Below are 23878 nucleotides of genomic sequence, written 5' to 3'. Positions count from 1 at the left end.
TAAGGTTGGGTTTGTGGTATGAAGCCTGGGTTGGTGATAGGGTTGGTGTTGGAATTGGGATCGAAGTTGGAATTGGAATTAGGGTTAGGGTTAGCTTTTGGGTTGGTGTTGGTGTTGGTGTTGGGGTTTGAGTTTGGGTTTGGGTTTGGGTTTAGCTTAGGGTTATGTTTGGTGTTGGGATTAAGGGTTGGGATTCGTGTTGGTGTTGTATTATGTTTTGGGTTTCGTTTAGATTTGAGTTAAAATTAAAGTTGAGATTGGGGATTGAGGAGGGGTTGTGGCTGGGGTTTGGGATTTTTTTGAGTTGGGGTTGTGGATTGGGATGTGGTTGGGGTTAGATCTTGGCTTTCTGGTGTTGGTTTCTGGGTTTGAGTTTGGGTTTGGGTTTGGGTTGTGGTTTGGGTATGGAATTGAGTTAGGTTAGGACTTAGTGTTGGTGTTGGGGCTAAGGTTTGAGTTAGGGTTAAGGTTGGTTAGGGGTTGAGGTTGGGGCTTAGGCTTAAGTAAGGGTTTAGGTTCCAGTTTGAGTTGTGGTTGAACGTGGAGTAAGAACTTTGGTGAGGTTTGGGTCTGGGGTTTTTGTTTGGGTTTTGGTGAGGTGTGGGTCTGGGGTTTGGGTTTTTTTTGTTTGGGGTTGGGGCTGGGGTTGGGGTTGGGGTTGGGGTCGGGGTTGGGGTTGGGGCTGGGGTCGGGGCTGGGGTCGGGGTTGGGGTTGTGGATGGGGTTCTAGTTGAGGTAAGGTTCGAGTTTTGTGTTGGTGCTTGGGGATGGGGTTAGCGTTGGGGTTTGGGAAGAAGCTGGGTTAGAGTTCAGCGTTAGGGCTTTTTTACAACTATTTTTAAAAGTATGAACGTAATCAAAACTTACCAAAACGTTTTTATTGCCAGTTTCTTTCCCCAGAAGGTACTTGCGTTGATTCTCGACATAATACAGAACATTTGTCATAACTTTTTTTTTCCCTGACGAGAAGGACATAATAAGAATGAATATAAACTCAGACGGGAAATGAGAAATATTTTCAATTTTGAAGTTCCTTAAAAATGAAAAATCATTCATAGTTTTAGAAGGAAAAGAAAACGACTGAAGTCTGGCACTGTAGTTTTTTTTCAATCGACAGTCTCAATAATTCTCACGTTTACAATTTGGCATCTCTAGCCTTTTTAATAATAGATAATGATCTTGCCATCATCTCTACTGCATATCTTAACTTTTCTTCGTTCTAGGATGAACGATCAAAAATTTCAAATGTGCTATCTGTAAAACAAACTTCCAACACACTCATTAGGTTTTCATATGGAACAGTACATTCTCTGGGAATATTTTTGACTACTGGTACGGTCTCTGATAGACTGGCTAACAAGTTTTCTAAGTTTCAACAATCTCGTACTCTCACAGGAAGCAAAAAAATACCACATGAATGGAGGGTCAGTTGATCATATTCTGTAGGCCTTACTCTTTGCATCACAAAACAAGTATATCCATATTATTTCCAAGAGTTTCCATCAAACAAAAGAATCTGGAATGCTTCAATTATAGGTCACGCTAAAAAGGGTTCTTTAGGAGCCAAATATGTAAATTAGGGGAAGAACCAGGGGTAAGCCAGGGAGTTCAAACCCTCTCCCTCCCCCATCATCTGATCTGTGCTTTTTTAACAACCAGTATGACCCCTTAATTCTACACGGAGTAATTCAATTGTTGGCCATGCTATGCCACAAGCAATATTTTAAAATGGGTTTTTTTCATTACGAGAACCGCTTACACTTTACAAATAAACAAGATTGGGCCAACAAATATCAGAATTTAACAAGTCGAAAAACTTTACCCAGCTACAATATTTGATAATTTGAGTATTCCTACTTATTCAGTCTCTTTATCTACACATCATCCTCTAATTGATCTGACGATATGAAAAATTTTCATAAAAAAGAACGCGTTTCTTAAAAGATGAAGGAGGATATGACTTTTCAACGTCACTAAACTTTCACACATCAGTGACAAAGTTTCAAACAAAGGAATCGCAATTCCATCAAAAAAGCCAGAAAGCTTAGGTTTATATGCATTAGTTTTCTTTTCCTGGCCTAGAGTCGTTGCAGAACAGGAGTAGAAAGGGAAAAGGTTGACTAGAGACTTAAAAATTTTGATTTGCGTAGAAATTCTGGATCCAAAGAACTTTATTTCCTCAGGGACGCTCGCAAATCATTTGCTAAAATGACTGGAACTGGAAAGAAATCTGGTGTGTCATCCAATTATGAAATAATACTCTTCTCATCAGCCAGCGTTCCAATGCCAAACATATACCATCCAAAAGGATATGGATAGTTATGTTGAGGGAAAAAAAGCGGTATAGGGCCCGATAGTGTAACCCACTTTGCAACGCATTTCATTCAAATTTCCCATTCTTGAATCCGACTCTTACATGACCAATTTTTAAATTATCTTTTACAATAAATGTAAATAAAATATTAACTGCCGTTTATACATCAACTGTTAATTGTTGTAGGCATTGTGTGAACAGAAGGTCCTAAAGTAAACACTTCGATAAGCCCCACGAAAGAGGATAGGGGGATAATGAAGGGCCCCTGAAGAATGAAGTGGCAGTCGATTTGCAAGACACAAGATATTGAAGCAATTTTATACAACTGTTATGGTTAATAGATCTAATTTCGGTAAGTTGAATTCTTCCTGATGAAGTCAAGCTTGAAGTCGACTTGCCTGTTGTTGAAGGGAAGAAGATCGGTTTTTTAAGTTATTTCACATGGCGTTTCAGAAAAATTCAAGTAATAAAGTCATAGGCACTATTTCTTTTTGGCTATGTCGCACGCTGTCTTACAAAGTCTTTAAGCGAAGTTTCACTGGTTGATGTTGCTCACTTATATTTTACACTCAGGTTGCTTATTCATCTTCAATATGTAAATCATAACCTTAACTTTATTAAAATACTGCGAAAATTTGCATATAAAAATATATAGGCGAGGAATCTCACACTGCCATCATTAACTGTGTGGCAATTGAATTACATGCTTATCGTCGGCTGGCAGTTAAAGGATTGGTTTTTTTTCGGGTAAAATAATTGTTACATTTTGTATTGGTACGAAAGTCTGCCTCCGTTTATACTGGAACAAAAACCATTTACCCCTAACTTAAGCCTAAACCCAAATCAAAACTTAACCCAAGCCCACACACAGACCCTGAACTTAACCCAAACACACACCCATACACCCATGATGGTTGAGTTGGGGTTGTGGTTGTGGTTGTGGTTGTGGTTGTGGTTGTGGTTGTGGTTGTGATATTGTTCAGGTTGGTAATAAATTTACGAGCACTACTTTGGTTTTAAAAAATCAAATTGGTATTTGTTAAGTGATTGTTTTGTACTTGATTGGTTCGAATTTGGCCATGTATCTACTCTCTCGTCTATGGCTAATTGAAGACAAACACTAAGTCAACCAAAAGAAGAGGTATTATAAAGAAGTAAATGACACTTATCTGATTAATTTAGCGATACTTGTATTCCACGTGCTTAGCGACTGATCTTAATGACTAATCAACTAAAAACAATGAGATTTTTTCAACCAATTTGTTAAAGTAATTTAACTGCCATGGGTGGAAAAAAATTCTCCGATAAACACTAAAAATCACGCACGGTTTAACAAGCAAAAGGAACAACTGACTGAAAGCCTGCTACCGCTGATAGAAAAAATCTACATAATAGATACAACTTTAATTTATGTACATACCCTCTCGCAAGATATCCAGCACCTCCTTACGCAGAAGGGGATCTTGGTTTTTAACCACCTGTTTCTGTCTTTGTATGGTAAAATTTAGGGGCACATTCTGTTGTGACCCTGCCCAGTCATACACCTCCTTTCATTTAAAGAAAGAAATTTCTTTTAAAAGAATGTCTTTAATACGAAGTGTGACTAGGAAACAGACAAAATAGCCTGCAGTGGGCGGGTGCTCCTTTCCTTTGGAAAGTGGGTTGCCTTCTTAATTAGAATTAGTGGTATGAAGCTGGCTTTTCTTGTCATGTATTGAGATGAAGAGGATTACAGATATTTGGTCACCTGTAAATCAATACAACTCAGTTTTATTTCCTCTGATCAAGAAATATTTATCAAAGAAAAGAGGAAATTAATACTTGCAAGTAAGTGACCATGTATGTAAATGCGTGACTTTCAAACTTGCGTGACATTTGCGTTACAGTTGGCCTTTGTGCCATTTGATTCCTTTAAATAGTTTTTCTCGCCCGCTTTCATTAATCGCCTGTTCATCCAAAGTTAATTTGTAAAGTGTGATTTCAAGCCACCGGCGTATAGGGACTGATATGTAAGTTGTTTTCGCCTTTTTTGTTGTTTATCTCGTTTCGGGCAAGCTCTTTCGTCCTTATTTGTATGTATATTTTGTGTTTGCCGTAGCATTTGGTTCATTTATTAGTTCCTTTATTATGTTAGATTCATTTACGCTGTTAAGTCGCCACGTGTTTAATTGAATACAATCTATTATATAAGTCCCTTTTTTAATTCGTTTACAGTTTACGAGATTGATTAAAGTTATGTCCCTGTAATATATTCCCTGGATTTGGTTGGCATTTTTCTCCGGTCACGATTTTCTTGGTATTTCATCGAGCCTTGATGTTCGTTTGCCGCAACAATGTAGATATATAAAATATCTATACATCTTGAATAAAATTTGTTTTCACAAATCCTTAGAAGAGAGATAGAAACACTGTGTTTATCATTCCAATTATTGATCTTAAAGGATATTCATCTTAACTACTCATACACAAGTTATTGTAAATACCTGGAAAAGGGCAGTTGCCTTGAATTTGCATTTCAGTCGGTACTGCCACACGGTAGGATTATCGTTATGCCCTCTTTGTCCTCATGCAGTACCCACTGACCCCCTACCTCTCACCTATCAAGTTAAAAGGGAAAAATATTTCTTATTTTTTGTTATGTTGAACTCCCCAGACTTCATTCCAAGCAGAAAGAAGGGGGGAATTAAAACACCAAAGAGATCTGTTGGCCAGAAAATAACTGCAGCAATTATCCAGTGATTCTGAAAGGTTGCCTTTACAAGTATTACTGGGGCGCTATCTACAGAGTCATTACTTTGATTTCAATATTCTCTATTCCTGAGGATGTACACTTTTATCTTATTTTATTGAAGGACTTTTTTCTTTCTTTTATCCACTGATTGGTAGTATGTAGGCAATATATGAAATTATTGTTTTCAAGACATGTCATAAGAAGTTTTTCCCCTACTCATCACCAAAGACACTAGCACGACATTGTAAGATTTGATTAGCAGATTGGGTTAACCCTTTCACTCCCAAGATCTAATTAGTAATTCTCTTTACTATCTGCCATACAATTCTTATGATGTTAGTTCAGAGAATTTGGTATTGGATCAACTAATAATCCCATGATTGATATTTGTCTCTATTCTCATCACCTGCCTGCTTGATATTGTATTGATATTGTAAGGAGAAATTCTGTCTTGGTCACTTGTGGGAGTGAAAGGGTCAACACTCCAGGACATACTTCTCCATGTTCATTGGCCTGGCTTTTCTGTCAACATAAACTTATACTTTCATCATTCATCAATATCAAAACACTATGAATTGGCTTTAATGGGGTGTAGCATATTGTAGAGATATGTTTGAGACATGTTAGAGATATGTAATATTATACTATTCACCTCCATGTCTATCCTAGTGGTTTGATCCTCCTTGTCATTGTGGACTTTCACTCTCTTGCTGACAGAAAAATATTTGTTGAAGTGAAGATTGATGACAATTATTTACCGGTATTTCCTTTAATTTGATTGTTTTGTTAAATGGAAATTAAGAATATAGAACAATTGAAAATGTACATGTATGGAACCTTCCACACATACCTTATATTTCCTCAGGCTATAATAGTCAATACAAACCTCATCAAAGGTGAGATTTAAAAAGACTTGTAGGGGCTCCAACCTAGCATAGTTGTCATAAAGCTCCCTCTCACATAGGAGCACCTCCTCCATCCTGTCCAGTCTTCTTAATGTAACTTCAATTTCTCTATGAATACTTTGACTCAAATCTACAACTTAAGGGTACAGCGGATTTTCTGATCAGGCTAATGGATTCTTACTGTTACTTGCCTAATGGATAGGCAGTTTTTTTAAGATTCATTCAAATTACAACATTTTGAGCCAGTAAAAATGACTTAGGGGCTAGTACATGCTAGTCACAGCTTGCCCTTCAGGGCGAGCAGTAATGCTTACTCTCTTTCAAATCTGAACTACCAAAAAAGAACGAAGCCTAGCAAGCCATTGTAAAACCTGTGTTGAAGAAATCCTGTCTGTTTAGGGCTTTTACCCTACTATTTATGTGTCTCCTTAGAAATGCAACATGTACTGTTAGTCTAGGTTTAAACAAGTAAGTTGTCTCCAAGTGATTATAATTTGATAATTTTTTTAAGACATTTGGTTCCATTTTTGTGAAAATCATGTTGGGAAACACAGTTTTTTCACCCCTTGTGTGTATCCTATATACCTTTCCAATTAACAGTACCTTTTCCATGGTTTTGACAAACAGCTTCCACTAAGCTGAGGTCTTCTTGAAGGACACCAGCTACATTTAAATGTTTTCCCATTAAAACATATTGATGTATTGTACACGAAATAATTGTCAACATACAGCCAGTGCAGCAATCAATGAGAGTAAAGATGATATACCAATAAAAATTAACGTATTTATACTAATCCACAAATAAAGTCTGATGGCCAATAAGGCATACATATCTAATGATGGTACAATTTAGAACAAGTGGGTTATTGTATCAACGGGTGATACCTTGGGGTTGGTCATCTGCAATCCTACAATTTCAGGCAAATCATTATCTTTTAAATGCATGCACATCAGTGCAAATAAAAATTGCTACTGACAGTTAAACAAGGAAACAATCACAACCATTACAGGCTGTTTAGTTTGATGTCATGTTTCAGTTAGGGATGTTTAAACAAGTTCTTGGTATCGAACCATGAGTATCATAGTTTTCATGAATCATTCATGACCTGGGATATGGTAGAGGATTAAATTTAACCAGCTACAGCCTCAAGATGTATACACCCACTTACCTTCATGCATGAATTGCTGCAGTTGGCTATATTCTCTCATGATAATAAACATAAATATTGTTAAGGTGTGTGCTGGATATCACTAATTAAAGAACTGCCATTCAAATCAACTGTGCATGTATTTCTTCAGTACTGTGGTTTGTTTTGTCCCATGTAGTGTATGGAAAGAAAAATTACTTACCTCCAATTTCTGAAGTGGATGAAGCGGAGGATTGGGCTGATGAAAGGGTCTGGTATGATTGGGTTGATGGAAGGCTGAGGTTAGGTTGGGCCAGTGGAGGGGTGGGGTTGGAGTTGGGGTTGGGTTTAGCTAGTGGAGGAGCAAAGCTGGGTTGGGATGATTGAGGAGTGGGGTTAGGTTGGGCAAATGGCAGGGTGGAGTTAGGTTGGGCTAGTGGAGGAGTGGGGTTAGTTGGGACTAGTGGAGGATTGGGGTTAGGATGGGAAAGTGGAATTATGGGGTTAGGTTAGGCTAGTGGAGGGGTGGGGTTAGTTTGGGCAAGTGGAATGGTAGGGTTAGGTTGGGTTAGTGAAGGAGTGGGGTTAGTTTGGGCGAGCGGAATGGTGGGGTTAGGGTGGGCTAGTGGAGGAGTGGGGTTAGTTTGGGTTAGTGGAGGAGTGGAGCTAGTTTGGGCTAGTGGAGGAATGGGATTAGGTTGGGTTGACGAAGGGGTTGGTGTTGATACCGTGGATGTCAAGGTATTTGAGGCTGAAATCAAGAATGAGATTCTTGTCACAAGGGGTCAATCACATATTGCTACTTGGGGATATTTTTCTTAATATAATTGTGAATTTCTGTCTGGTAGCCTTCAACATGGTTGTTGATTGCTTCAATAGTTTACATAAATAGAAACATGTTTTCTTTTAAAGTTTTAATTTTTTTGATGGTGATAGAGTTAAGAACAGTGCACAAATGCAACTTACTAAAAATTCACAGCAGCAAGAAAACATCAACACTGGTTTGCCTGGGGGCTTTTATATATTGGTAACCAGTAAAGTATTTTGAGATTTGGGATATAAAATGTAGATGGGCTTCAAACTCTACAATTGGCCAATTTTGGTGATATGTGTCAACAGTAAGGAACTATTACATGTGACAAAAAAAAAAGTTTGGAAGTGGGGGAAAGACAACTTCCATGGCATGAAGTGGAGGACATGAGACCAAAAAGTTTCAGTGGAATGAAGAGGACTGAGAAAGAAAGACATTATGCTAATAATTTTTATGTAATAAAAAGCTAAGTTACCAACCTGGATTTGTAAGCCACAGGGAAATTTTCTTTTTCCTTGATCATCCAAATAATTCCATCAGCTTGACACCATCTTGGAGGGCAGCCACAACCTTTGACATGGCATGTCCTCTGAAGTATGATGCAAATAACTCTAACCTGGTGTAAGGAAATATTAGGGATTGATATCACCATATCATAACAATTTATCATATTGTAATTTTGAATAGTAGTCCCTCACTTTACTGAAAATTTTCTTAAACATTGCACTTGCAGAAATTACACATAGGTAGCATTTGCCTAAGAAAGGTAAAGACACTAGAGCATACTGTCATCATAGGGGCCAATATTCTTTAATTCTAGATCTAAATTGGTAATTCTCCTTACTGTCAATCGTACAACTCTCATAATATTAGTTCAGAGAACTGGGTATTCGATCAACTACCGGCCGATAACCCGCAGGTAATCTGTTAATTTTTCCAAAAACAGTTGTTGGTGCGGGTTATAGGAAGGTGCGGGTAATACAATAATTTTGAAAGCTTCCAGTGTAGTTAGAAACGATAAACAGGAAAAAAAACAGGTGATAAGATACACTACAAATACTCTTAAAAAGCTTGTGCAATAACTCATTTATTTCGCGCAGATTGCTCACTATAATAAGAGACTTTATTGCTCTCGATGAAAACCGATGCAAATCGAAAACATACAAAACATAGCTATATCGAAAACACGCATAACATAGCTTTTATCTTGTTCGTACTCTTACTTTCTTACCTTGTCAATTTCACAGCTTGTTTCTTTGTTTAGTTCAAAAAAACAAGTCTCACCTACACGGGAAGTGAACTTGAAAATAAAAGAATTCAACTACTGTGAAAAGGCTGGCTTCAGGGCAATTCACACGGTAAATGATGCCGACATGTTCATTTCGTGGCGCCGTATAATAAATTAGCGCAACAGAATATTCGACGCATCAGAGGAATTTCCCTAGCTAGCACCGCCTTGAGGTAAAGAGTATTTCCCGTTTAAAGCGATTTCTCCGACCCAGTAGATCTCGTGCTATCGATTTTTCAAAGAACAGAGTTAAACAATTGGTATCATTCTCAACGAAACAGCGAAGACAAAAAGTGTGAAACTTTTTTAATTGCACGCTAAAGGATATTATGTCAACAAAAACAATGAGGGAACTTTGCAGGAGTCGACGATTTTCTTTTTCTTTTGGGTGCGGGTTATCTGCCAGTGCGGGTAATCTGTTGAAATTTTTCTCGTTACCGCAAAAATTGACCAATGCGGGTAATCTGCCACGCGGGTAATTGGACGGAAATTACGGTAATTATCCCCAATTTCATATTTTTCTTTAATCACGTCTCTTGTCTGGTTGATATTGTATTGTTATTGTAAGGAGAAATTCTGTCCTGGTAACTAATGGGAGTTTAGGGAGTTTAATTCGGAGACCAGTGTGAAGTTTACATTTTATCTGAGAGGGTAACAAATATGTGGATAATTTGTTCTTTTCCTCCTGGAAAAAGTTTGGCTTTCACTCTTCCAACCTCTTCATCAAAGGTTATGATAACAGTATGAAAAAGCAATTTAAGAATAACTGGTTTTTTTCATTGATTATGCAAGCATTGAAATAGCTGAGTAAGCGCCTTTCCTGGCAGAGTACATCCGGCGTTCTATGGTATCAGAGAAAGAAAATTAGGGCACTCACGAAAATAGCATACAAACTATTCCAGCTATCCCTTTAAAGATCTACATTTTCGCGGAGTCTAACAAGGAATAATGTGGGTCATTAAATTTACTTTTAAAATTTTGATCGTTAAGCGGAAAAGGAGCTTTCCTTTTTAAACGTCTGGACGGTTGACAAGATTAGTTTCTTAGATGTTCGTTTTTTTATTGGAAGTCAGCCAAAATTGAAATCCTTAAAGTTTAAAACGCGAGTTAAAAAGTGATATGCGAGAAAAAGTGACTCGACCTATCATCAATCCCGCACGTCCCTTCTGCTCTCAAACTGTTTATTGCTTTGTGTCTACCGAAGTAAACGACGCACTAAAATATAGCTTTCAGAGGTTAAGAGATTTTTAGTTTTGTTTTGTTTCTTGTTTTTTTCTCGTAACTAAACATGAAATTTGCGTCGTTTTAGGACTAGATTTGATGTTGGTTCACCACCGCGTCGATTGCAAAATTAGGCGTACAAGACACCCGCTGGGCTGAGTGGTGGACGGTGTTCCTTCGACGTTTTCGCATCGGAACTTTCAGACGAAATGGTAAAGTTTTCACCAAAGTTAAAAATTATTTGCCGGGCTCGCAGCGTTGAATGTCTAGTAAAGGTTTAAGTCTACTTTTTAACTTCCCGTCCTATGTTGCTCTCTGGTTTGTGCGCCAGCGACGCGAACAATGTTCAGTCTAAGGTCAATTGAACCGTGGAACTAGAGGTGTCAAGGTGTCATTAGCAATTAGATGGCAAAGTAGAGTCCAATTCCACTTGAACAATTTAAATCAACTTAATCCAATTTTTTGTCGTATGGAATATGTTAGACAATTATCAGTAAGCGTCATCAACTCAATAGAAACTTCATATAGCGACTTAGTTTGAAGTAGCTTACACCTTGAAGCGAAATGATTCAGAAGAAGCGAGTGACAAGAGAAACAAGACTCACCCAATGACGTCTTCTCCTTTTGTAAAGTTAATGTCCATCACCCGCCTGGCGTTTATAACCCAACTCATTTCTGCGTTCCCGGGAACAGCAGCCCTCTTCCTTTCCAATAACACCACGGCCCTCTGAAAAGCACGTTTTCTGTAGATCATAATGTAACTTTAGAGTGTGTAAAGACTGCAGCTGCATGCTCTTACTGAATCGTTGAAAGAACCCCAACGAACATGAAAACTGAAGCCCTCTATTGTTCGGTTGATCAATTACTAACTAGGTAACTATTCATTAACAATTTTCTTACCTTTACGTTTACATAAATCAACAACGAAACTATGAAATCAAATTTTGGCGCTGCGGATTTCAATCATAGAAAAGGCGAACAGAAGACACCCCTAAAACAAAAACACTCGCTTAAATTACCCAGCGTAAATCTGTCACTAATATGTAAGATGAGACGACGCGCGATCACATCTATATTCGACAATTCAAAATAATTGATTAAGTACAGACATAATATAGACTCACCAATCTGTAGTTTTTAAGTTCATTTTGGTCGATGTAAAAAAGAAAGAAAACATTTAAGCGTCCTAGCAGTCGTTAATCCTTGATCCCAAACGATCGCCCTTCGCGCACGAAAACAAACTCCACCACATCCTCCCAGTGAACGCTAGCTACGCCACTGGGTTAAGGAGTGTCACAACAACAACTCCAGAGGTGTGAAAGGGCGTCAATACGCATTAAACAAATTTTGCCCCCCGGATGAATATCTTATAAGCAGTTTTTCTTCAGTGAACTCGCATTTCTAAAAGAACGTTTCCTTCTTTCTGTCTTCCTTTCTTTGCAAAAACTATTTCCAATTTTTTTTTCTGTCAAGTTAAAGTTGGAGCAAGTAATTATATCACGGTTTAATAGTTCAATTTTGATGTGGTTGAATAAAACGAACTATGGCTCTTGGTTTCTCTAGCCGAAATCAATGGAATAAAACATGTTCATAATTCCCTCGCAAAGTGTTTTCTTGATTTTTTCCTTTTTTTTTTTTGGATAGGCGCAAAATTGTTTGAGACCATCTCACTACAAAGAAAAGATACCTTATGACAAAATGGACTAAAAAATAAAGCTATTACAAGTAATAATTGGATTGATAAACAAAGGCAAAATCCAAAATGGACTAAAAAGCTACGAATTGATAGGTCGTGCCTTTTTTTATTACGTCTGTAAGTGGCGTGCAAGTCATTCGGATCATTAGAACCATTTAAAACTTTTCAAAGTTGCAAGAAACCCTTTCTTTTCTACATCGCACAGGCGCTGCAGTGGATGCAGGAAGAAAAGAAGTCTGCCGTCCAACAGCCTCTTCGAGGAGTTCCCAAGAGTGTCTTTTGGTAAATTACTATTCACAATCTACTTTTTTTTTCCGCCGAGGACTCTCAGCGAAAAATTTCTAAGCACCTGATCTTAAATCCGAACTTAATGAGCGGGATTTTGAGGCGGCTACAGGATGTCTGCTCTAGAGATCTCCAGAATAAGGCCAATCACGCCCTTTGAAGGACCCGGAACTTCGTGACGATTTGATTCGATTCAAACTCGATTTCAAGGGTTGTGACTCAAGTTCGAGTCATCTATATCGAGCTCGGTTACCCAGGAACAAATATTGATCTTTCGAGAGTGAGTCATCTATATCGAGCTCGGTTTCCCAGGAACAAATATTGATCCGTAATTTCAAAAGCCTTCCTTAATGAAACAAACGAGGATGGATAACCAAGTAACACGAAATTCGGCCTTTAAGAACTGTCCTTCCCAGGAAGTTGCAATTGGCTATTAAGAGCAGCCTTCTAATACCATCTGTGTAGAAGGTGCGCTTCGAAGCTCGAAAGAGTAAAATAATCAGTCCAGCTCATTGAAAGGTCGTAAATTGTATGGAAGCTCATCTCAATGTCGTCAAAGACCTTTAAATAAAATGGATTAAATTCAGATGTTTACGAAAACGTAGCCCTCTAAATTTTACATGCTTTTTTTGTCCACTGAATTTTTAAAACTTCAGTTTCTCAGAATTGACTTTATTTTTTATTGTATTTGTGATGTAAATATACCCACGATTTTATATAAATCAATATCCAACTCTTCGCGAGAAGAACTTAACTTCTCAGCCACTATGATTCAATCACGAAACTTTATGGTCATGAAAATTCTTTTTATATACTAAGTACAAGAGTTTCCATCTAACGAGAAAAACTGTAATGTTCCGCAAAAAACGCTCCTTTGGGAGCCAAAAAAATGTAAATCTGGGGCGGATTAAGGGTTCCAAACCCCCTCCCTACGTCATCATCAGACCTGTGCTTTTTTTTTAAATGTCTGTCTCACCCACTTATTCATGCAACGACATGATCGCATGTTTATACTAAGTATGGAATATTTATAATTTGGTCTTGAAAAAATTCTCAGCTTAATTAGGCTAAAGCGTTAAAGAGTTGGTGCTGTATGCATCAAAATTTTTAAGATCCACTCTTACATGATGCAATATGACGACAATAATTTGGTAACATACAATTTCTATTGCTTTTATATATATTTTTCGCTGGTTTAGGTTTAATGATTTTTTTATTATTTAATCGTACTTTTTCTGGGTACTCTAAATTTTTAAAGTCTGTCATTAGCTTTACCTTACTACTTTACTTCCCACGTTGAAACGCATTTAATGAAAGTTTCCTGTACTTGTCTCCGGGGCTGACATGACCAATTTTGGGTTAGAGTTAACCCTAAACCCTTTGCAATTTTATTATAAGGTCAAGAAAATGTTAACTGTCGTTTGTATATCAGCTTTTAATTTTCGTAGGCGTTGTGAGAATTGTAAGCCTTAAAGCCAATAAGCCCCCCACGGAAGATGGGAAGAGGGACGGTGGAGGGCCTTGAACTCACAAAGCACTACAACGCGAGGTATTCTTTTATAATGCTTAGGGTTAGGGTTAGCACAATGCACACGGTATATGGTATGTTCTTCTTTAATTGGAAACTCACGAATTTTAAAGCAGATATGTGTATTGCCATCGCACTAAACTCTATCATAGGTTCCACACAGTTTCCAATTCACTTTAGTTGAACAACACTTTATTACCATGCTAGAACGTCAATAGTCCTATAGCTGTGCGTACAGACCCGCGAGATACGGAATGGATGAAAAAAGACAGACATGTGATGCATTGTTTATGAATGGGTTAAGAATCGAATCGAGGGAGTTTGGCCTACTGGACAAAATTAACCCTAAGGGGGGGGGGAGGGGTATTACGAGGGAGCAAGCTTTAAAAGCCCTTATGATATTTCAAATCACTGGAGTGCTCAAAAGGAGGCTCCCTGTGGTCGAGGACCACCTAACCCTTTTAAAGCAAAAAGCAATAAAATTACCGAAAAATATAGAGCAATAAGTGTACAGCAGTCAACAAATGTGTTTAATCTTTAATAGGGAATAAACTTAAACAGTTAAAAAAAGAAAAATAGCCTAAAGGTATTGGAAAATAGACAATCTCCTATAAAGTTAAATGATTCAATTAGCTAGATTTTTCTTGAAAAAACTAGTGACAGATAATTGACTAATTTTTTTAGTACAAATTGATACTTTCTGTTATCTCTTTTTTTGTTGTTGATCAAGTTCTTTACCCAATTTCAAATCAGTAGATAAAAAAATCATTTTTCAACTAAAAAAATTCAGACGCATTTTTGCGGTACTTGATTGAAAGCGGAAACCAATTAATCTGCAGAGTCCACTGAACTTTTAATTAATCTTGAAATCACTTCACTCTATTATAATTTTAACAAACAAAGAAATCAACCGACAATCAACTAATTCTTCAAATGACCAAATCAAAACCCCACATCAATCGACTTGAATTTCTTGTCAAAGTGAAATGACGTCACCACAGTAATGGTAAATTGAGCAGCCTGAACCTGATTCACAACACTCTGTATTCTGTTAATAACCCTTTAGTCGAGGTTATCGCTAGTATCAGCTGATCTGTTAAATCAATTAAAAAAATATTCAAAATGTTCCAAGCTCTCGGATCGAAAAAATACCTTATATTCTTTTACATTATTCCCAGCAAACTCAAAACGACCTCAACTCCTTCACTATTCCTTACTATGCGACATAATACGTAGATACAAGCGTAATAATTTCACTTGTTTCGCCATTCAAAGTCTTGTAATAAATCACCGTCGTTATTGCTTTAAGACCGTGCAATTTACTTCCAAAGAGGAGAATGGTTAGGCGAGTAAGGACTTTTGATCATGCCCCTAGAGGTCAAAGGGGACGCTCCCTAAACGCGCCGTATGGTGGATTCTCTTCCCATCTGTAGCTCAGCTTGTTGTTATGATAAACTTTCCATCAAGCGCTCCAACGCTGTTCTATTTATAACCCAGTATTACAAATTATGCCATGAATCACTGGCGACCCAGTGATAGTCTTGTTTCTTTCCAAAGGTCAAGTGGTGTCTCGGGAAAACTAGATCTTGTGAGAAAAAAATACCTGAAAAACAAAGTTGCGTTTCAATTTAATATTCTGAATTAAAAATAATAAATTCAATGATCATACCATTAAGTTACATTTATTCATTAATTTATTTATGAATCAATATATTTATATGTTTATTTATCTTCTTATTTATTCATTATTTCTTTATTTCCTTAAAAATTCAATTAAGAAATAATCACTGTTATCATTAATTGAGTTATATTTTATTTCTTTATTTCATCTTTTAATTGATCAATTATTTTTGTTTATTTTTAAGTTATTAGGTATATTTTTATTAAGGTATAATTTAAAAAGAACTGTTTACGACAGTGTAAGTTGACGCTTTTCATTGTGTTGGTGTGACAACTTAAGACAAGACTGGACTGAGCTACATTTAAATTGGACTTAAATGTGGGCTTTTCCGAATGGCACTTCACTGGACTGGACGGGACCGCAACACACTAGGTTGTTCCTAACTTGACTGAGTTGGACTGCATTGCGCTAGACTCGACAGCATTTGGTTTTTCTGGGCTGGGCGGGACGGGTCTGGACTGAGCTGAGCTGTTACGGATTTCACTGCTCCGCACTGCACTTGACTGGACTAGAATCGACTGCGGTTGACTTGTAATGGACCTGGGCTATGTCGAATTGAAATGCATTTAACTAGTAGGGACTGAATGAAATTGGACAGGGCTGAACAGAATTGGACGGGAGTGGACGAGATCGGACTGGACACTACTGAATAGACTGGACTGCAAGGACTGGACTGGACTACACGTCAGTGGACTGTACTGGACTTGTCTGGACAGCACTGCACTTCTCTAGACTGTCTTAGCCTGACTACACAACACTGCACCCCACCAGACTGATCTGCACCGAACTGCATTGCACGTCTCCAAATGAAACTGAACAAGACTGTACTGTATTGCACGTGAATGTACTCCACTGGACTAGATCACACAACAGAGCTTTGCACAGCACTGGACGTAACTTTGAAGGACTGGTCTGGATTGCCTAAACTGCAATGGAGTTGACGGCACTACATTAAACAACACTTAATTTATATGCAAAAGACTGCCAATAAAGATTGATAATCAGTTCTGCTGTTTTGAGAAAAGATAAACTAATTCAAATTATATTATAAAGCTAGTTTCAGTTTCCATTATTTGAGACAATTTGTATTTTGATGATACGAAATGTAATCGGCTAGGGAAATAGTGTTAGTTGTCCCTGAATTGTCCCATAACTGAATACTTACCCTTAATCGTCATCTGTAACCTTTCTTATGGGCTGCTGATTGGGCCTTGTTCAAAAGCACAAGCAATTAAAAGTTTCTCCACTGAAAATAGAAAACTGTTAGGAGACAAAAATATTAAACACGTCACATTGCGAGTTGTTAAACGTTGTCATCGAGCCATTGAATCGGGAAGCCACTTAACAAAGTCTGTAAACAGAAAATTTCAGATAGTCCAGAACCAGGAATAATTCTTAACAATGATTACACAATACCTTTGAAGCGTTCGATGTGCTATTTCCTTATGACGTGATCCGAAGTGAGCCACGAGGACATTTTGAAAAGAAAACATCTAAAAATACTTGTTGCAACCAAAACATGCCGGCCCTACCTCTTGCAGATGACCTGTAGTGCTGATCGACCATAACTTTTAACTCCAAGTGCCCTATGCGACGCATCAGGGTTTCCCTATCAGCGAACGAACCCACCTTACACAGGTTAGTATAAATAATTATTTACTTACCTTCTCACTGATGCAAAGAGCCTGCTTCTCTTTTATATTAACTCTAGCAAACTCAAGACAACGCTAACTCCTACACTGAACTAGACTGGACTATACTATACTTGTATCACTCAGAAATTTAACGTACCTGTGGTTATGTCCTAACTTTGATTCTCCTCGCAGTTGTAGCTCAGCTTGTTGTTATGAATATCTTTTCATGAAGCACCCCAGTCCTGCTCTACTGATATCCCAGTGTTACAAATTTAGCCATGAACCATCGGCGACCTTTTGATTGATTGTGTTTCCAAAGGTCAGCTGGTGTCTTGGGAAAGCTAAGTCTTGTGGGAAAAAAATACTTGGAAAACTTTAAGAAAACGTTGCATTTCATATGAACGCTGTTTTTTTTTATTTGAGCTGTTCTAGCTTCCTAGAACGTTTACACCCGTTTAAGAGCACTTTTGTCAGAGGTATGCAATCTGCTTTGACTATCACTTACTTCCATTACGAATGAAGACTGGACTGGACTACACTTAAGTGGACTGGATGGCACTGTACTTCACTAGATTGGACTATCTTAGGCTGCGCTTGACTTCCCCCGACTCCACCACACTGCAGCACCCTGGATTGAAAAGGAAAGCACCATACAGTACAACAGTTTACTGCACTTGACCGGAATGATCTGCATGGAACTGCACTGCATGTTTCCTGACGCATAGCCCCCGAAATGGGCTTATCTTGAGCTGTAGTAATTCAATTTCCAAGCTCTCAGATAAAAAATGCCCGCTTTCCTTTTATATCCTTTCTTGCGAACAAGAGACAACTTTAACTTTAATGCTATGCTATAATATTTAATACTTTTGTAAGTGGAAGACTATCCTCTTCGACTAGCTCTTAATCCATCACTCAGAAATTTAACGTACCTGTGGTTATGTCCAAGCTTTGGGTTCTCCTCGCGGCTGTTGCTCAGCTTGTTGTCATGATTATCCATTCCAGTCCTGCTCTAATGATATCCCAGTGTTAAAAATTCAGCCATAAATCACCAGCGACCCTGTGATTCCTTGTGTCTTGGCAAAACTAAGTCTTGTGAGAAAAAAATACTTGCAAACTTTTAAGACAATGTGGTACTGTATTTTAATATTCTACAAGAAGGATTGTTAATACATTGACCATACGATAAAATCGTATTTATTTATCAATTTATTTATTTATCAACTTATTTATATATCAATTTATTCACGTATTTATTCATCTCCCTATTTATTCATTATTTCTTTAGTTCTTTAAGAATTAATCAATGTTTTTATTTATTATTACATATTTTATTTGCTAAATTTATCTTTTATTGATCAATTGGTTTTGTTTATTTCAAATTATTGGGTTTACTTTTATTAAATTATCAAGCGAACAAACATATCTTAAACAGATCAATATGCCAAAATTATAATAATTTTTCTCTTACCGTCTCAGTGATACACAGCCCTGAAAATGGGCTCCTGTCGAGCCGCAGATATAAGAAATTCAAAGTAAAAACTTTCAAAGGTTTTGGTCAGTTCCCGAAAATGGACAGAGTGAAGTTTTGAAATCTTTAACCTGAAAGCCGCAAGAACAGTTTGCACTCGACAATGGATGACTTTGGCTAAATGTAAGACAACCACCAAACCCCTCGAAAATGGGCGAACGCACAGTTAACACCAAGGTGACTTTGCTTCTGGGGCTTTTTCATTGGCAGATTGGAAAGTAATAGAAACAATCCAGTTCACGATCCGAGCAAATGCCCCGAAATTGGCAATTCAAGCCTCCGAAAATAGGCCAATATAAAGCTCCTGCAGTTGAAATTGCGTTAGTAGGATATAAAACTAGCTTCTTAATAAAGGAAAGAACACATGGACAATCAGGTAAGGCATTTTATTTCTAATACCATATTATATCAATTAATTTACTAAGATTTTTTGAAATTACTCCACAGAACCGAGCAGGAGGGGACGTGCACCCTAGACGAAAAATTTGGCGTCCACAAAACTACGAATGTTCCGTGTCAGTAATGTAGACATCCCGATAATTTGAACACCCATAGTGTCCCGGACGGTGCTTTTATTTTTATATCAACTTGCTAACAACTTTCAGTCGCTTCCTATTGCCTTTGTATTCCGAACTGAAAATCCGAACAAGTTCCGAAAGGCCGAACGAAAAGCCGAAGTGAAATTCGAACTGAAAGTGAAGCCGAACTCCGAAAGCAACACAATCTCAATTTTCATTAACACATGCATAATCTTTTTTGTAAAAGGCTAATTCTCAATTCTAATTTGCTGTCATAGCTGAATTGCTCAAATCCGATCTCCTATAATAACGTTAAAATCTAGCTGAACCTTCGATCCAAACCTTTTTTTGTGTTAAACAGCCTTACTCGATCACAGTGTTTAAGATCTCTTCAATCAAGTGAAACTGAAAATGTAATCGGCCACAGTCGAAGTAACCATGAGCAGCTGATTAACACCGAAAGACCTGTTGACGAAGAGCCGAAGTATAAACGAAGTCGACATTGTGACAAACCGAAGAAGCGACGAAGAAGAAATTATCCAAACCGAAAATATGCCGAACAGTATTCGATTGAAAGAAAAATTTGGAGGGAGGACCTCGCCCAATCTCAAGGGAACCCGCTAGCTAAGCTGGCTAAAGTTTTTACTTTAACTACTTTGAGCCGAATCAGAAGTATGACAACTTCTGGTAGAATTTGGATTCTAAGGTTTAACCAGCGCACTATTTAGTAACCCTCTCTTCATCCCAACCCACAAAGAATCTTACTAACCGGCCGGACATCAGCGTCTTCTAACTAATCTGTTCCTAGCCTCCGCGTATGCAACAGAGAGGAAGAGTAGAAAAAACCCAATAGAGCGTTGGCCCTTTTCTTCACCACGCTTTAACGTCCATAAGCGAGTTATACCGGTAACGAGAGTCAGCTCTTGTCTTGTGATGATAAACTGGACCAGTTGGAAAGGAATAGCGTGGACTGGACCAGGCCGTATTAGACTGCATGGAACTGGACGCTGAGTTTTGGACTAAATGCACAATGAACTGGACTCCATTGAAATGAAGTGAGCGGGACTGAAATTAAGTGAACTGGACTAGCTAGACTGGAATGGACTGAGCGGTGTTTGGACTGGAGCGTGTCGTAGGGGTCTAAATGAGAAAGATGTTGTGGATATTTAGGTGAAGTAAATAATACGTGAAAGCATCGTGGCCTATTGTGAAAGGAAAAACATTGCAAAATAATCCTATTCTGAGTTCGCGACCATCGCACGTGTCAGAAGAACTGAATTGGGATTTTCTGTTGGACACTTTTTACCGAGACAGTGCAAAACTTGGTTGGTCAACATGCGATAAATTTAAGTCATTTTTACAGAGTAGCCTTTGGGAGTAACAAGATTAGAAAACTGTTTAGTTTGAGTCACTCCTAAACCCTTTACGCTTTTACATCAGTGTTTTTGTTCTCAATACTGTTCCTTATACATTTCTCAAGGAGAATATGTTTAACTATCATGGGCTTCGTTTGTTGGTGATGATTTCCCTTATTCTTGTGTGTGACCTTAATTTGTGATCGAGGGGTGATATTGTAACGAGAAATCAAATGCTAGTAATTCATTCCTGGGGTTTTAAGATTACTAAAAAAATGACTAACGTCTGAGAACGAAACCTCCTTCAAGTTGCCAAATAACAGTTTCATCTGGAGTCATGCTGAGTAAACATCGAGGCATATCCTAAATTTTTCCTTGTGAAATTTTGGAGAATCTTATGGTAGAATTAAGTTTAAAAGTTTGCAGATTATCGCTTCATTTCAAGTCCAGAAAAGAAGCAAACAAACAGGCAAATGAAATCTTATTCAAATAGTGGAGAAAACAGCCAATCGTGTGCACAAGATTTAAATTTCTAAAAAAACAATTGCGATAAGAAAAGTTTTTAATGTCTCAAATGCTCGAAAATCAAAACCTTCTTTGAAAAATGGGCTTTTCATCTAAAATATCAGAAGATTTGAAAACCTTTAAATAAAAAGCATATTGCTTGAGGTTTTATCATTCAGAGCGCTTTGATTTTGCGATTGAAAAGAAAAAGAATAATTGTGGGCCTAATTTTCCACTTTTCATAATGAACGGTTAACTCTTAGACTCTAAAGAAGTGATCAACATGTAACTTCTCCCTATAATATCCATACATTATCCAGCAAACAGGTAATGAGAATATTTAAATATATCACGTTTCTTGCAAATAATTACAAGAAAATGTTTAGCAGCTATAGGAGAGAATCAATAATCTTATACTTGGATTTTAAAGGTTAAGACGAAGGAATTTCTCAGAATCTAAATTGGAAGTGAATTAAATTATTTCCTTAATTCAATCGTCATTACGTTATTACGCACAAAGGCCGAAACTAACGCCTCTACAACAACTTTACAAACTCAAGACACTGAGTTTCTCTTTGAGCTCGTCTCGCTTCAAACTTGTAACAAATTAAAATTAAAGAGCAGGAACCACACTTTTGCCATATTGTTAATGCGGAATTTCAGCTAAGAAGATGAAAGAGTAGAAATGGTTCTACTCGCGACAGCAGTTTTAAAGGCGAATTTCAAGGAAGCCGATTTTGCCAAAAAAAGATAACGCTATGGAACGTCTAATGCTAAGTAATTGACAGCTTCTGGGCAGAAATACAAGCGGCTGAAAAGAATTAAAGGACGTAGTGAAACGAAGATTCGACCTTAAACCTCCCTTGAATTTGTAAATGGCTTGGCTTCCTTTGAGGATTATTTTACATAGTTTTCCTTGCTTACACAAGCGTCGATAAACACCTACCTGCTTCTGTCCGTTACGTTGCCAGAAATGATACTTATCTTGTTGCTAAAGTTTGACAAAACGAGAGGCGAAAGAAGGCTTCCGAAGGAGAAAACACTGTGTTGGGGCTAAAGATTGGGATACCTGTAGTAGAAGTTCTTGAAGCTTGGGATGATTTCAAACACTGCGCCGTTTTAAAACTTGTGCATGCACGTGGGTTACTGAGCTCTTCCCTGAGTGGCTGGTCTAACTGCACGGGGTCTTTAGAGCGTTGAATTTTTTCTGATTAGCACCATTGATAAGAGCGTATTCGCACAGCCTGTTTGTTATGTGCTAATGAGTTTGTCACTAAATAATAATAAGAAGAACAATTAAGAACAGTTGTGAACACCTGAATCACTCGTGCGTGAAACGGGTCACGAGAATATAAGACGCACGTTGGAATGTTCTGGACTGTTCAAAACAAGTGTTTTTTTTAGGGCCTGTTTAAATGGAGGTGGGGGACCCCAGGTAGGTGAGGTAACCCGTAAAAATAAAACGCGTTTACTTGCAATCTTACAACCCCGGGGTGCTGGGGTGGTGTTTCTTGAGATTGCTGTTGCGCTTACAATTAAGGAGTTTGAGCAGAGGCGTCCCAAGCTCACATCTCGAAAAAGACGAAAGATTAAGTCTCGGACAATACGTATTTATTCAGGAAAGCTTCACGCGTTGTGTTCCGCGGTGTTTGGTTTCGCGAGAGACCGTTGACTTAATACGTTGTACGGAATAGTTTGGGAAACCAAATATGGTCGATTTACGACGCTAAATACTCCGAAATGTGAACATTTCTCCTTGTACTTCCGTTGCGGTTTCTGGTGATTTCTGCCCTGAGACGGTTAGGAAATGTACAAAGTTTTAAAACATATATGTTTCGCTTTTGAGCTTTTTGCCATGAACCGCGAACCCGGCTAGCCGGGTTACCTCACCTCGACACGTTTACATGACAAATTGTCACTCTTGCTGACAGGGTTAACCGACCTGGCAGACCGGGCAACCCGCCTAGACGGGTCACCCCACCTATCATGTAAACGTGATCAAAATAAAACAAGAAATTATATGAACAGGCGGGTTACCCACCTAGGCGGGTTACCTCACCTACCTGGAGTCCCCCACCACCATGTAAACAGGCCTTTAGGGTGTTACTAAACTAGAAAACCTCCGGAACCAGCGGAACCATTAATTTTCTGTAAAAATAAATAATAATGGAATTAAAAAAAAAAAACTAAAAATATCTCTACGCCGTTCGAAATGTCTTATTCGGGTATATCGGGTATGTATGTATTATCTACCTTGACGTCCAACCACAGGAAGTCCAAGTTCAAAAGTGAGCATCTACCTATAAGCAATTACGTTCAATTTGCGCAATGGGTGAAATATAAAGATTTGCATGGCAATAAACAGTTGCGCTCTCAACCTTAAAAAGGTCGGAACTAGATTTGAGTAAGAACAAATTTACCCCGCTCGAGTGGTTGTTCTTTTACATCTTGTGTTTTTTTGGGGCTGATTTAGCGCAATTTAGCTCGGTTTTAGTTTATCTGCTTTGCTCTCTACATAATCCTTTCCACAATACGTCTGTGATGAACGCCAACCAAACGAATACACTGGACGCAAAATGCCGTAAATTCGCTCCGGACGCCCCAATATCCCCGAAATTCTACAAGCATCGCGGGCGATGATGTTTTTTTACGCTCGTATTCCTTATTCCAGGGTCAAGTATAGTAAATTCCAGCCTTAAGGTTTGCTTAGAGCCTTCGGATGGGGCGTTATTCGGATATCGAGGCACCCAAA

At 38.1% G+C, this 23878-nt stretch overlaps 1 protein-coding gene and 1 long non-coding RNA gene across 10 annotated transcripts; both read right to left on the bottom strand.

The window, feature by feature from the left end:
• Positions 1-759: 759 nt before the first annotated feature.
• On the bottom strand, positions 760-11384 carry LOC149053900 (uncharacterized). Of its 9 annotated transcripts, none has more exons than XM_089199563.1 (9): positions 11298-11384; positions 11003-11140; positions 8368-8504; positions 5932-7828; positions 5698-5755; positions 5452-5567; positions 4798-4911; positions 3735-3861; positions 760-959 (listed from the first exon to the last, which is right to left on the bottom strand). In XM_089199563.1, exons 4-7 carry the CDS (start codon positions 5934-5936, stop codon positions 4908-4910), a joined length of 183 nt encoding a protein of 60 aa, XP_089055689.1. In that variant the 5' UTR covers positions 5937-7828; positions 8368-8504; positions 11003-11140; positions 11298-11384; the 3' UTR covers positions 760-959; positions 3735-3861; positions 4798-4907. The 9 variants fall into 9 exon arrangements, 6 of the variants coding, with proteins under 6 accessions (XP_089055689.1, XP_089055684.1, XP_089055675.1 ...); XM_089199558.1 differs by having other exon boundaries at positions 761-959; positions 5456-5567; XR_016184748.1 differs by lacking the exons at positions 760-959; positions 5452-5567 and adding an exon at positions 979-3545 and having other exon boundaries at positions 5698-7828.
• Positions 11385-14427: 3043 nt separating this feature from the next.
• Positions 14428-22399, bottom strand: LOC149053899 (uncharacterized). Its single transcript, XR_016187120.1, has 4 exons — positions 22073-22399; positions 18151-20407; positions 16753-17849; positions 14428-16513 (listed from the first exon to the last, which is right to left on the bottom strand). It is a non-coding gene; the product is annotated as an uncharacterized LOC149053899 (long non-coding RNA).
• Positions 22400-23878: the final 1479 nt, after the last annotated feature.

Source organism: Pocillopora damicornis, chromosome 1 (assembly GCF_964200805.1).
Source record: "Pocillopora damicornis chromosome 1, jaPocDami1.2, whole genome shotgun sequence".
NCBI classification, from domain to species: Eukaryota; Metazoa; Cnidaria; class Anthozoa; order Scleractinia; family Pocilloporidae; genus Pocillopora; species Pocillopora damicornis.
This window is presented reverse-complemented; position numbering and strand designations above follow the sequence as displayed.